This window comes from Naegleria lovaniensis (assembly GCF_003324165.1).
Source record: "Naegleria lovaniensis strain ATCC 30569 chromosome Unknown tig019, whole genome shotgun sequence".
In the NCBI taxonomy this organism is placed as follows: domain Eukaryota; phylum Heterolobosea; class Eutetramitea; order Acrasida; family Naegleriidae; genus Naegleria; species Naegleria lovaniensis.
In genome coordinates, this window is record NW_025407840.1 from 213825 (window position 1) to 228221 (window position 14397).

Genomic DNA, 14397 nt, shown 5'->3' on the forward strand with positions numbered 1-14397 from the left:
ATTCACCTCATCCCATTATCCTCTGTTCCTTGAACCTAATTCATCCTCTCAACCAATTTTCCCTCCAAATCCCGCCATTTTCTCCCCAAATCTCATAAGATTCCACAAATTCCCTCCATTCAGCGATTCATTTTTATGCCTCGATTTACAGGTTTCGATTGTGGAATTTTCATATATCTTCTCAGTCAACAGAATCTCAAGAAGTTTGGTAAGTATGAATTGAAGATGATTAAGTAACCATTATAACAACCAATTTAAGTGATGCTATTGTATTAGGGTATGAGTTACAGAAAAATAAGAATTGGATGTTTGAGAAAAAGGCAAAACCAGCACAAACAGCAATCAAATAAGAAGAGGAAGTTGAATAAGAGAAAGATGATTCCCAATTCCACTGAATCAAAGGATAAGGAATTAAGAAAAAAGTTTTGGCATTATGATATGGTTGGTTATTTAAACAAGATTTGTCTCGCATTTTGTTTTACCAAGAATGGTTTGAATATACTGTACCACAATTTCAAAGTTTCAAAGAGAAACATGACAGCAATCCCATCAATATAAACGATTAATAATCACAATAAACAAGTCGATTCAAAGTGAGGAACTTCGAATCTGAATAGTAACCAAATTGGGGTTTCAACTCTCCACTCTTCACAGCAGACGAAATCTTTGACATCATCATCAACCTTCACCTGAGTTTCAAACCCAAAAATTTCACCTTTTGAAAAATTACAGGTGATTGGTTCAAAGAAATGACATCAATGCCATCCAGGAGTCTCAAGAAAAAATCAACTGATACGTTCACAAATAATCACATTTTGAAAATAATAGATATGATTAGTTTTTAGTGTGAGGTAATGAAATGCCGATGCTTCTTAGTGCATTAATTGTGTTTACCTTGCTTGTGAGCAACGTGCAGCAAATTTACAGCAACCATCAGCTTCAGCAGATTGAAACATTGTCCAACAGATATTAAAGAGAACGCTGGTAAGGGTTTTGTCAAGGCTGAGAAAATTACACGTTGTTGCATGTTGTTTATGTGTGTGACTTTTTAATTTTGTAAAGAACTAAGGTGAATCAAAATTCATTGTCGAGACTTTTTATCTCATTCAAAGCATCTCGAAAACTTTGAATTTACTATTGAAAAATCTATAAATTTGTTGAATTCCAATTATTCTTCATAAAAATCATTAGTAGACACATTTGGCTTGATTTTCTTTGTAGAAGGAAGTAAGGAGGTAGCACGATGAGTGTGTTGTTTGGTAGGTTTCGTAGTCGTACTAGCTGTTTGTAGGGAAATGTCGTTGCCTACCAGCAAACCCTCGTCGGGAAGGTGTTGTTGTACACGATACAGCGGTGATTCTATTTCTGAACCAGTGCTCGCTTGTGATTCTTCTCTACCCAGAGTTTTGGATGAAACACTCACAGTTGACTGACGTAAGAGAAATGACAACAATGGGAGTGGTTTTTCTTCTCCGTAATTATCGTTTGACAGAAAGGTTTTGTTAATCATGGAACTTGTTCCAAGAATCTTGTCCAAGTCCATATGACCATTCGTTTTGTACACATCCTTACTTTTTTCAATTTTTTCTTGTTTGTACTTGATCCATTCCTCATCGTTCGCTAGTGGGACATGTTGGAGATCGAGTGGTTGGTCAACGAGAGAAAGTTCTTTGATACTAGGATCATTGTCAGTGTTCAAAAGATGATAAAGATCATCTCCTCCAAAACCATGATTCTCATTATTTTCATCGAATGGGTTGACAATTGTTGGAGCATCATCTTGATCCTCCTTTGATTCATCAAGATCCATGGAATGAGTACCCAATTCGTCATCATCGTCATCGAAAGGTTGAAACTCTGAGTCGCTATCGGACTCGTTGTCACTATCAACAATGACCTCTTTTCTCTTTCTCTTCGTTGTTTTAGAAGCAGAAAAAGTTCCTTTCAAGGGCTCGACTGTAATGTGCTCTCTTGAAACTGTTGGAATAATGTCATCTGGTATCATTCTCATACTATTCTCGAAAAACTATACAATGTGTCAAAGCAAAAAGTAAACGACATTGTTACACTTACTCGCACTTCATTGCTGTAAGAAATCTCCTTCATCGCTTCAAACAATATTCGTTTTTGTTGAATAGCTGCTTCATAGGTGGATCGTTCCTTTCCTTCGGATAATATAGCAACAATGTTTCCCTTTCTCCTTCTACCTGTTCTTCCTACTCTCTGAATGAAACGAGTGGGACTACCAACCGTGTCATCTTTGATAATTCATGTAAGGTAATGAATGAACTTGGGAAAATTGTTTGTGAAAACTTACATAGTACAATTAAATCTACTTCACCAATATCAAGACCTTCCTCACCGATTTGTGTTGCTACTAACACGTTGAAAACTCCTTTTCTGAAATCTTCTATGATGGATTTTTGTTTTTTTTGATTAAATCCTTTTTGTCCTTTTCCCTTACTTTGTCCAATGAAAGGTGAAACTTTTAGAATTCCATCGTGTTTACCCAATATATCTGCAATTAGATCCACTGTTTTTCTGTATCCGGAGAAAACCACGGCTTTGGTTGCATGAGTGGCAACAGTATTGTCGTTGCTCTTTGTGAAATGTTCCAAAATAACTTCTTCTAATTTCTTTAGTTTGGGGTGAACGTATCCCTGTTGAATGATTTTCTCAGCTGTTTGTACCATGTTTTTGAAGAGTGGTTGTTTGATGACTTGATTTCTACTTTGAAGAACGTTTTTCTTTTTTGTGTCAGTCGTCTCAGTTGCTAGAGTATTCAAGGCGTCCAAAAACAAACTCATATCCTGAGTATGTAAATAATACAGAGCATTGTAGAGAGAGATTAAAATACTACATAAATAGCACACAACGTTTCATTGCTGAAGGAATACTTACTTGAAATCTCCCATATATTTGTAGCTGTCCTTCTTGCGTACCATATAAAATCCTTTAAGTAAATCATTGAATGAACAATATTGTTTCCTGATAAATAACAATGAACGTACGTTTCATTGAGGTGAGTAAGGCCCCTTTAGATATTGAAGCTGGATCTGCTTGATACAAGGCACCGACCTTAACAAGCTTTTCAAGAAATGGAGTAACCAACCGGTAAAATAGAGCTGTTGAGTTTGACATTAGAGAAGTTGAATGAATTTCTCATGAAGTACTTACTATCAATGATTGCTGACACTCTATCTCGATTGCATATAATGGTTTTGGTTTCCTTTTCGTGAATATATTCGGCAACATCTTTATCATTTTCATCTCTCACTTCCACATGTGAAATTCTTAAATTTGTGATCACCTTTTGAATAGCCTCATGATTTCTTCCAGGTGTGGCACTAAGTCCTACAACCCTCCAGTGGTCGCTGTATTTTCCAATAAGCTTAACTACTTCACAGTAAGAATAATTTCCAGTGGCTTTGTGAGCTTCATCAAACACTACAAGCACTATCTTCTTGACAGGACAAATTTTCTTCTCCAAGTCCTTTTTGTACAAACAAAAGCATAACAATACATACCAAAAAGTGAGCTACTTACCTTTTGAACGCATTCAGGAGTTGAAAAGAATACTCTCTTACTCTTCCACAATTCTGCTCTTTCTTTTGGTGATGTTTTGCCCGTTAAACATACTGTTTCATCTTCTGGTATTCCCATGATATTGTAGCATGCATTAATTTGTTGTTCTACAAGAGAGACCGTCTATCATTATTACAAGTTGATTTCAGTATGTTTGAATCCTAGTAATAGAACCTACATGAGCTATGAAAATGATTTTTCCAGTTGGAAACCAACGATGAAAGTTGTACATGATGACGCTTGCAATTAAGGTTTTTCCTATTCAAAAATGTGACTATCGAAACTAAAATAGCAAATTCTCATTACCTACCCAAACCAGTTGGTAAGCATACTAGCGTATTTACAAATAATGCTTTTTCACAAATTTTGAACTGATATGCTCTCTCGGCAATGTTCGTTGGAAAGATCCAAGTCTTTGCTGCATCCATATCAATTTGAGGAAAATCCCTCTTGTTGTACTTTAATCGTTTTAATCTATTTTTCTTTTCCTCTTCATGTTTTTTTAAAATCAAATCCAATTCATCATCATCAATTGCAATCTCATCAATGTTATTACTAGCTGAATTGTTAGTACTGATCGATCGGTTAGAAGAGGTATCGGAAGAAGAAGTGCCCTCCCCAGATCTTGCAGTGGAGAAATTGAGAGTACGTTTATACAGTTTCGATCCGATCGTAGTGTTTGTATTGTTGTTGTTTCCTGATGATGGTTCATTCGACGACGAACCCGGGTTGACAGTCCTAAATATCAAGGATTGCCGTTTTGACATTTTTTCTTCGACCAAACGAGAGAACTTTTTTTAATTAGGTACAAATACCAATTACCTCCCCTAGTTTTAACAGCACTAAAATCTTGTTTGCTTTGTTTATTACTACTTTGACTACTTTCAACAACTCCAAAACCAGAGTTTTTTGTAAAAGGCAAATTGCTCTCAAATTTTTTGTTGAAAATAAAAATACCCTCTCACTGCCCCAAGAAATGCCAGCTGAAAACGTTGCCGAACAATCTGAACAACAACAAACTGTTGATGAAACCATTGATAATCCAGAGGTCATCAAAAAGTACAAGCTTGGTGCTGAAATTGTTAATGGTATGTATGGTGATTGGAATTTTCATGAATTGTTGAATAATTGTGATGATTCATGAATATTGTATGATGGATCCCAAAATTGGTCTTCAATCGTCGCTTAACAACAATAATATGAATATCAAAATAATGCTCTCAAACAACCATCATCCTATTTCATCACCTACATTTTACTATAATTCATCATCATAAATATGAATTTTCATGGCACCTTCTTCATAATATGGAATGACAATATAATCCTATGACTCACAACAGAGGCCATCAAACATATTCAAAGCTTGTTGAAGCCTGGAGCTAAAGTCATTGAATTGTGTGCTGCTGGTGATGCTTTTATGGATGATAAGATCAAGCATGCCTTCAAAAAGTCAAAAGGATTAAAGAAGGGCATTGCTTTCCCAACTTGCATCAACGTCAATGAGACTGTTTGCCACTTTTCACCACTTGAAAATACACCAGAAGCTAACCTCACATTGAATGAAGGAGATGTTCTTCGAGTTGATTTGGGTGTTCAAATTGACGGATACATTTCATTGGGTGCACAAACCTATGTTTTGACTAGTAATGTTGTTACAGGAAGAGAGGCTGACTGTCTTGCTGCTGTTCAACAAGGAATGGAAGTTGCTCAACGTATGATGAAACCTGGAAAGACAAACATTGAACTCATGAAAGCTCTTCAAAAGGTCGCTGAAACCTTTGGTGTGAAATGGGCCAATGGTGTTTTGTCACATGAAATGAAGAGAGACGTAATTGATGGAAAGAATGTTATTTTACCACACTTTGATGTTGACCAAACTGTGGAGGAATTCAAATTTGAAGCAAATCAAGTTTATTGTTTGGATTTGGTAGCTACAACTGGTGAGGAAGGAAAGTTACGTGAAGGTACTGCAAGAGCTACAATCTATAAGAGAGAACCATCAGTACTCGTTGATTTGAAGGTTCATGCTTCAAGAAAGATTTACGAAGAAATCAAGGAAAAGTTTGGAGCTGTTCCATTCTCTGTTAAACATTTAGATCCAAAGATGGGAAGAATGGGTGTTTTAGAATTGTTGAACTACAGAATGATTGATCCATATCCAGTTTTGTGTGCAAAGAAGGGAGAATTTGTCGCTCAACTCAAGTCTACAGTTCTTATTACTAAGAAACAAGTCCAAAAAGTAACCGGTTTGCCACTCCAAGCCTTCCAATCTGATAAGAGCATTCAAGATGAAAATCTTCTTGCCACCATTAAGTCTGGTTTGAAAGTTGTTGCTCAAAAGGAAGAAAATAAGATGGACGAAACTGAGTAAATAATAAATTATATTAAGTCATTTTCTGCAGATATTGCACCTTTTTGAGCAGAGCAACAGCCCAGTCAATGACAGAATGAATGTTTTCCACGACTGAGTTTACATCTTCCTCGGTGGCACAGTCTTGCTCGCTTGACAGTAGAATGGCTGATTGTGGCACTTGAAACATGACTATTAAATTACAACTCACTTCTACTTGAACAATCTTCACAACTGTTGCCGTAGAAAGTACAATCTCCATGGAACGTGGTTTGTCATTGACAGCGTTCACTAAATAAAAAGAAATTGTTAGGTCTAGAGGAATTGTAAGAACCAAAATCATTACTTACTAATATCGGCTGCATTAGACATTAGAAAGTCAGAATAAGCTTGTAAATCCAGGCTTTGAGTGGTGGAACAGAGAACATCCTTGTCCTTGCTTATTAGATCGGCGCTGACGATACCAATTTCGTTTCGTACTTCAGTAATGTCACAGTTGTTGATTCAAAAGAAGGTTTTGGTTGACAAGAAAGAACGCACTTACATTCGTGCAAAATAATGTGAACCATTGAAAGAAAGGTTTCACGAAGCTTGGTCTGAAATAAATAGGGATCAATCCTCATAATTTGAATATCCTCTGTTTTCATTTCCTCTTCAGAGACCATTCCGTTAAACCCAACAGCAGAAAAGCTTTTTTCTTTTTGTGGGTTTTTGAGCGAAGGAAATATTCTTTGTCCCTTAAAATTGTTTTGAGAAATGTCTGGACTTCTGTTTTCATTTGATAAATAGGATACAATACTGGATGATGAAGAAAATGAGGTTGATTCGGAAGGAATTCCATTGACAGTGGTCGGTGATGATGGTACATAATATTTGGTTAAATTGGAAGAGTGAGGTATGGAATTGGAAAGAGTCGATTGATACAGTGAAGGTTGTTTGGATCGTTTGTTGAGAGAGGTTGCTTCCTCAATGTACTTTTGAAGTGTTTGCGTTGCTACAAGCTTTGGAAATTCAACACCGACATCGGTATCGGTAATGACGGCACAAAATATTCGCCTGGAGCCATCATTGACTATGGTGAGAGCCAGTCGTTGCATCTCAAAATACTGAATGGTATGATACAGCTCTCTTTTCCCTTTTACTAAAACAGCTGTTAATAAGGAAGTAAGCAAATTGGAACTATTTCCTACGGGTGTCATGAATTGCTTCTCAAACAATTTTACCCCGGACTCGGAAGCAATGATTAAGTTGTGTATCATTCTAGGGAACAATTACTATGCAATTATAGCAACGCTTTAGTTTGATCCCTGTATGTATTGTGCTTCTGAGTAGTAAAGCTTTCGAGGGTATCAAAACAAAATCGATTTGTGTTGTTGATGAGGCTTCTGGGATTGTGAGTCTATTTTTGCGAATGTTCAAAACACAAAAAATGAAAAGAGTTGCTCATCGCCTTGTTCAATCGTCATCATCACTTGCTGCCCGTCATCAAGCAAGCAAAAGTTTTCCTTCTCCATTCACTGCAGCTTCATCAGCAATGATTGGACACAGAGTCTCACTCCGATCATCTTTGAATTTTATGGGAGCCAATTACAGCAATTTTGATAGGAATTGTACCTCTTTGTATCATACTTGTTTGAAAACTACCGCAGAAGATAAGAGTACAATGGACGGATCTAGAGATATGCATGGAACCACTGTATTATGTGTTCGTAAAGGTGGTAAAGTTTGTCTTCAAGCCGATGGACAAGTTACCCTTGGTAATGTTGTAATGAAAGGAAATGCTCGTAAATTGAGACAAATTGGACAAGATGCAATTGCTGGTTTTGCTGGATCTACTGCTGACGCCATTACTTTGTTCGAACGACTCGAATCTAAGCTTGAAGAGTATCCAGGACAATTGATGAGAGCTTGTGTGGAAATGGCTAAATTGTGGAGAACTGATAAATACTTGAGGAAATTGGAGGCTGTGATGATTGTGGCCGATAAAAATATTACACTCATTATTACTGGTAACGGAGACGTTTTAGAACCAACAGAGGGCGGATCCAACGATAGTGTGGTAGGTATTGGAAGTGGTGGCCATTATGCAATTTCTGCAGCTAAGGCCTTACTGGATGTCGATGGCTTTGATGCTGAATCTATTGCACAAAAAGCCATGCTTATTGCTGGAGAAATTTGTATTTATACCAACACAAACTTTACAAAACTCATTCTTGAAGAGAAAGATGGTAAACTAGAAATTACAGAAAAGTAATTACCGATCGTGTAATGAGAAAAGGATACATAAATACGTACATATTTGAGCTAGTTCAACTCTTTTCATGTCCTCCACTGTGACTTGCTCTTCTATGAGGTTGGATGCCATGGATTCCTTAACACACTGGTTTCAATGAAAAAATCTTTCTGCCAATTTTTGATGAACCAGCAAGTTCAAAGTGAAAATCATGTAACTATTCATCATTAAAGAACATGCGTTCGTTTGTGTTTTTCCTTTTTCAAAAGGTCGTTCAATGGAAATGAAGATCGCCGAATGACTTATGCAAGAGTTCGAAAATTGAAATGATTGTAAATTATTGAAAAAAATATTGTTCGTGGCTTGTGTGGTGAAAAGATTCATCGCGGTTGATATTATATTCATCAGTAGTATTATTGGCTTCTCATCATTGCAACGAACATTTTCATCATCATGAAGACACCAAGAAATACTCGTCAGCTTCTTGCTGCTCTTGTTCAATCCGGTACCAAACAATCATGTTGTAATTATTCTACTTCGGCAAAAGCAGCCCCAGCAACAAATGTTCTCCAACAGCATCTTGCTTCTCAAACAAAAATTATGCATAAGGCTCAAGACAAATATCTTGAAAGGGTTGTACAACATCAAGTCGATTTGATGGAAGATAGAAATGGGGATGATGCTCAACACAACTGGAGTCTCGGTAAAGCACAAATATATCCTCAATTTGATGCCTACCGTAATGCTGATGTTGAAACTTTGGTGAAAAAGTCTTTCGGACAAGTTGATGGAGAGAAACAATTCTTAAGAGTCAAACAAATCAATGATATCAATGATTATCAAAAGCTTGTCAGTCAAGAAAACAAGCAAATTTCAACTGGATCATACACTTCAAAAGATGAAAAGTTCCATAGACGTACTCAACGTGAAACTGGATGGTATTTATCACACACACCAAATTCATTCACTCAGGACGGCGCTTTTGGTTCTTCCAATCAACATAGTTGTCTTATTCGTGTCGTCACTGACAATAGCGTCTCTGGATTGTTTTTGAAGAATATGATATTACCAATTAGAAAAACTGCCCCATCTGCATTTAGCTACGACTCTCTTATTCTTCATGCTCCAGGATTCCAATTTATTCCACCTCAGGTTGTTGAGGAATTCAGTGGACCAACACCAAAAGATTTGGGACTTTCTAATGAACACTTTGTGTTTGAAAACGACCAAACTAATACTTCAGTAATTGGTGGCCTATTTTCTTCTTCAATTCTATTGGACAATATGGCTTACTTTGGTGCTAGAGCCATTTTCTCAAAGACTTCTGCTGTTGTTTTACCTTCAGATTCCATCATCAACAAGGACAATTGGTCTTCAACACTCTTTATTAATTCCAACAATACAGTTCGCTCCGCATTGGCCAATTCCAACAATTTGACACTTTATGGAGCTCACTATAATCTCCTTTCAGAATTGGGCTTGAGCAGATGTGTTGGTGGTCTTTTACTTGAAGTTGAATCTGGATCTGCATTCTTGAACAAACTGAAGAGTGGTGATTTGGTCGAAGAGTCAACCGATGGAAAGAAAGCAAGAGTTATCACCTCTCTTAAACAAGGCGTTTATCCAAACATTGTTCACACTCCAAAGAATATTGTATTCGTGGTTGAAGATAATAACTTTATTGTGCCTCTTTTGGGTAAAGTGAAAAATCCACAACAATTCTTCCAAAGAGGATTGACAAGCATTGGAAAAGAGCCAACATTCAACAAGTCCTTCACAGTTTTCGGAGCACAAAGAGCCTATGCTGACGCTCAACAAGTTGCTGAAGCTTTTGCTAAAATCAACAAGGCATCCAATGTGTATATTGTCAACGGATCATATGACGAAGCCAAGATCCAACAAGCTATTTCATTAATTTCTTCTGGTGAAGCTTCAACACTCAAGGAAGAGCAACCAAACTCTGTTTTCTCAATTCTTTCTCATTCTAGCATTGAAAATAAGGCCTGGAAGGATCAAACTAAATATACTGCTGCCATCAAGCAACTCGAAGAAAAATTTTTGTAAATGGGCTTTTGAACAGTGAATAAACATAGGGCCACCTTAATTTGAATTTTCAAACAATGACGAAGCATAGTAATTTAATGGGTTGCACACTTCAACCACAACAATGACCTTCGTTTGAACAAAAGGTCGATCACAATCAAAATTATTAAAACAAAATTTAAAAATGAGCAAATTATTGGCAGTGGTTATTGGTACTGCTGTTCTGGTTTCTGCAGCTGGAGGTTGGAAGAAGCTTTTCAGCTCTCGAAATGTACAAAGTGCTGCACGACATATCAGAGAAACAAAAGAAGTGTTCATGAATGAATTGAAAGCTCCTACACAGGGACAAAATCCAACGGAGAAGCCACCTTCTTCATATAACTTTACAAATCCATCGGAACCACTTGCTACTCACTATGATCCGTCATCATCAAATAACACACAACAAGCATCATCACAACCAAATAATACATCATCACCTCCCACTAGCAACACAGAAAAGAAGGAATAATGTTAACATAATTTTCATTTACTTCTTCTGCTGCTGTTTTGCATCTTGTTGCTGCTTTAAAAGCAATTTTTGCTTCTTGTCTCTCTCAACCATTTTCAAGTATTGATCAAACTCAAAACTATTCAATCACATCATTGACAAACATTGGAAATTTAAATAATTGGAATTAAAATCATTAAAATGGCGGAATAAATGATATACTTACTCCTTTTTCGCTTTCATTTCGTCCACAACTTCTTCAGCATACTCTGAAAAATTCAAATCCATTACTTCCTTATTTCCTTCATCTTCTGCTCCTTCATCAATTTCTGAGAATGTGAATTGAAATGAGTCAAACCATTTTTCAATTTCCTTGTTGTCAAACATTTTGGAAATCTTTTCTTTAATCTTCTTTGCCCTCTCACTAATGATTTGCTGAGTTTTAGCTTGCACTGGTGGAGTTCCAATGTTTTTAAACGAGTCTTTTCCAGCAATAACTTTGAGGGGTTTCACTGGGTCTTTAAGGTTGAAATCAGTTGTTGATAATTTGCCGCCTAGCACGAAATAATTAATGAAATTACGAAAAGACGAGTCGTTGTTTTCGTTGGCTTTCGAGTCTGCATAAATTCCCATAAACATTGGGCTTGTTCCAAAAGTATGGCATAAAAATCTCATGGTTTGGTTGAGCTGCTTCAGTTGAAGTCTGTTGAATCACGTGTTTTTAACCTGTTGTTCGCTCATGTATCTTAAAACTTACGGATTGTACTTTTGAGTGGCTTGATCAAAGTAAGTTCCCACGAAAATGGTTTGAAATCCATGAAGTTTTAATTTATCGCTTAAGCAATTAATAGTCAGTGCCTTCAATTCGTTGACATTTAATAACTTACATGTCTTCATGTGTTTCACCAATTCTTTTCTTTGCTCGTCCAATCATCTTATCTGGAACATCAGAACCTTTCTTCCTCAACATGTCGTACAATTCATCCGATATTTTTGTAAGCACATATTGGTAGTAAATAAAGTCCTCAAATAATTGTAACGGTTTTGTTAAATCTAAAACAATAACAGCCATCACAGTGTGAATATTGTCAGCAGTGATAGTTTCTTTCAATAATTTGATCAGCGATCTTCCTCCAGCCAGCTCCCACATATTGGCAATGTATGTTTTCAGCCCTTCATCTTTCTTTCCAAAGGTAAAATCTAAGGCAGTGCTCTTTTCTGGTGGGTCTTTTAAATAATCTCTTTTCAAAATTCTATGTACAAGGCAACTCTTTCCGGATTGCTCTCCTCCAATTATAAATACATTAGTTTCAACAGGTTCATTATTGGATGATATTGCATCCTTCTTAGTATCCAAAATGATATCCCATAACGTTTTTACATTGCGACTCGCTTGAGTTGATGACGAAGAAGAGTTTGTTGAGGGAGATCCACCACTATTGGATGCATTACTTGTTGGCATTCCTGCTCTTCTTTGCTGAACGGATGAGGCTGCAGAACTTGGAGGTCTTCCGTTCGGATTTGAACCTGGTCTTCGGGAAGCAGATCCTGGTCGATTAGCAGTCATGGTTGGTCTAGCATTAGGAGTCGTTGCCTCTGAACTCGATGCTTCCGAAGGAATGGAAGCATTGCTTCTCGAACTGACAGTATTCACCTGCCCGGAGGGTGGTCTCGTTATTGTATTCGGTGTTGTAGTCGTGACTGTGTTTGCATTTTGCCCAACACTTGTTGTAGTTGTTGAAGGCGCGCTCAACATTTTTTTGATAGAGGAAAATGATTGCAAGAAATTTCGTTTAGCCAAGTTTCTGCGGACGCAAGCTGACAAGTTTGAAGGCAAATCGCAACTTTGGATTGCCTTTGTGGTTGTAAATCATCAAACTATTTACTTGTTGTGCGTCTTCATTTAAACCCAGTTAAGTGTGTTCATGTAATTTTGCTTCTTAATGCTTAGACCTTGATAAACTTTGTGTTTCTTAACAATTTCATTATGGATAATGTCTGGTGGAATGTAGAATGGTTCTTTCCATTGATTCTTTTGATAGAGCTCTGTGACATTGAAATCGTATTCAGTTCTAAAGAAGCACATTCCTGCTGGCTTCTTGCTTTCATTTATCAATTTGCTCAAATCGAAATATCTTCTTTGATTAAGTTCAAATGTCTTTGCTGTTTGTTCTGGTGTTTGAACTGGTCTGTAATCACTTCCCTTAATATCAAATTCATTTTGCCCATCTATCGTAACCAAGTTGCTGTGAGCTTTAAACTTTTTGTCAATCATCTGATCAATATATTCATATTCATACTCATAAGCATGTCTTCTCATCTTTTCTTTCATTTTCCTGTTAAGGTCTTGGTCTTGCTTCAAAATTTCGTATTGTTGTGGCTGTTTGTATTGTTCAGTTGTCAACAAAATTTCCTTGACTTTTTCAACATTGTCCATCTTTTCACTTTGTTTGTACAAGAGGAAAATGTAGCGGAAAGTTCCTGCACACTCTGTTGGCAATGGAGGAATGTATGAACAAATTGTATTGCCTTGCGAAACGTCTCCACTTCCTGGAATATTTGCAACCATCCAATGAATGAAGCTTCCCCTGTCAGGAATTAATCTGAATGGGTAGTCTGGTGTCAACATGACAAGAGTGTATAAAGCATCTTTCTCTCCTTCAAATTTTACTGTTGGCAATTGCTCAGTAGTCTTGGATTCAATGAAATTGCCTAACAAGGAAGTATTTGAGAAAGTTTGTTCCTCCTTTGCCTTTGCAAATGTTACGGAAAGTTGGGTGGTGAGATTGGCAGAAATTTCATCTCTAAAAGTTGGTTCCTCAACTTGCTTTGGGAATAAATCGACATGAAGATCCAATTGCTCAAAGGCTTTGATGGTCTGATGTTTTTGTTCGTGTGATGATGAAAATCATTTTTGAAAGTACATGATGATGAAGGGAACACAGATACATTGTCGGGTCCAAAAGCAATAAATATATGATGATTCATTTAGCAATAGATGAAGAAGAATATATACTCACCTTTTCCTTCATTTGTTGTTGCCATTCGCTATTTGATAATTGTGTTACTTTGGGCAAATTTGTGGGAGCCTTTCCCATGCTTAGCATATCAATTCTAGAAACGAAATATCTATTCTCTCTTTTAAAATCTGGGTGTTCAAAGAGATGTTGGGTGGATTCAGGAATATTCTCTGCGGTGAGAAAAGATTTCTGATGATGTTGTTTGGCTCCGAGACCTTTAGGGGCTCTATGTCTCTTAATTTTAACTCGGTAAGTGGAGTAGGCGCGAGAGGAAGGTAAAGCCACAAGATTGGATGGAACAACAGCCGAAGAAGAATTTCGAAGGAGAGAAAGCGTATTGAATTTGTGCATTTTTTCTAACAATTCTTGAGCATGACTTTACGAAATTAAGAGTGACACACAGTTTAACCCTAGCCAAAATACTCCAGCGAGTTTGTTGACTTGTTGGCCACAGAGGATTATCACACAAAAGGGGAGTTGTGTTGAACCACACTATGACTTTGCGTGCACCAAAAGCCATCAATAACAAACAACCCTGGTTGCAGTGACAGTACCGACAGTGGTAATGTGGAAGACGTTTCTTGATGCATCATTTGAGTGCTTTTGTATGTCATAATGGAATGAGTTAATACTTATTTCATTACTTTACATTGTACTTTATATTGTACTTTAT

The 14397-nt window shown here is 36.9% G+C and overlaps 8 protein-coding genes across 8 annotated transcripts; 4 read left to right on the plus strand and 4 right to left on the minus strand.

Moving 5' to 3' along the window:
* Positions 1-1168: 1168 nt before the first annotated feature.
* On the minus strand, positions 1169-4352 carry C9374_003326 (uncharacterized protein; the record flags this gene model as incomplete). Its single annotated transcript, XM_044692842.1, has 9 exons — positions 1169-2026; positions 2074-2258; positions 2318-2856; positions 2902-2953; positions 3012-3125; positions 3178-3493; positions 3547-3708; positions 3764-3843; positions 3896-4352. 9 exons carry the CDS (start codon positions 4350-4352, stop codon positions 1169-1171), a joined length of 2763 nt encoding a protein of 920 aa, XP_044549504.1.
* Positions 4353-4561: 209 nt separating this feature from the next.
* C9374_003327 (uncharacterized protein) lies at positions 4562-5959 on the plus strand (the record flags this gene model as incomplete). The annotated part of the gene is made up of 2 exons (XM_044692843.1): positions 4562-4673; positions 4929-5959. 2 exons carry the CDS (start codon positions 4562-4564, stop codon positions 5957-5959), a joined length of 1143 nt encoding a protein of 380 aa, XP_044549505.1.
* A 13-nt stretch (positions 5960-5972) lies between these two features.
* On the minus strand, positions 5973-7137 carry C9374_003328 (uncharacterized protein; the record flags this gene model as incomplete). Its single annotated transcript, XM_044692844.1, has 3 exons — positions 5973-6229; positions 6289-6417; positions 6483-7137. The coding sequence occupies 3 exons, from the start codon at positions 7135-7137 to the stop codon at positions 5973-5975; spliced, it is 1041 nt and encodes a 346-aa protein (XP_044549506.1).
* A 230-nt stretch (positions 7138-7367) lies between these two features.
* C9374_003329 (uncharacterized protein) lies at positions 7368-8192 on the plus strand (the record flags this gene model as incomplete). The annotated part of the gene is made up of 1 exon (XM_044692845.1): positions 7368-8192. One exon carries the CDS (start codon positions 7368-7370, stop codon positions 8190-8192), a length of 825 nt encoding a protein of 274 aa, XP_044549507.1.
* Positions 8193-8624: 432 nt separating this feature from the next.
* On the plus strand, positions 8625-10235 carry C9374_003330 (uncharacterized protein; the record flags this gene model as incomplete). The annotated part of the gene is made up of 1 exon (XM_044692847.1): positions 8625-10235. One exon carries the CDS (start codon positions 8625-8627, stop codon positions 10233-10235), a length of 1611 nt encoding a protein of 536 aa, XP_044549508.1.
* Positions 10236-10398: 163 nt separating this feature from the next.
* On the plus strand, positions 10399-10725 carry C9374_003331 (uncharacterized protein; the record flags this gene model as incomplete). Its single annotated transcript, XM_044692848.1, has 1 exon — positions 10399-10725. The coding sequence occupies one exon, from the start codon at positions 10399-10401 to the stop codon at positions 10723-10725; it is 327 nt and encodes a 108-aa protein (XP_044549509.1).
* An 18-nt stretch (positions 10726-10743) lies between these two features.
* Positions 10744-12460, minus strand: C9374_003332 (uncharacterized protein; the record flags this gene model as incomplete). The annotated part of the gene is made up of 4 exons (XM_044692849.1): positions 10744-10843; positions 10931-11407; positions 11462-11539; positions 11592-12460. The coding sequence occupies 4 exons, from the start codon at positions 12458-12460 to the stop codon at positions 10744-10746; spliced, it is 1524 nt and encodes a 507-aa protein (XP_044549510.1).
* Positions 12461-12607: 147 nt separating this feature from the next.
* Positions 12608-14075, minus strand: C9374_003333 (uncharacterized protein; the record flags this gene model as incomplete). Its single annotated transcript, XM_044692850.1, has 2 exons — positions 12608-13582; positions 13725-14075. 2 exons carry the CDS (start codon positions 14073-14075, stop codon positions 12608-12610), a joined length of 1326 nt encoding a protein of 441 aa, XP_044549511.1.
* Between the last annotated feature and the right edge of the window lie 322 nt (positions 14076-14397).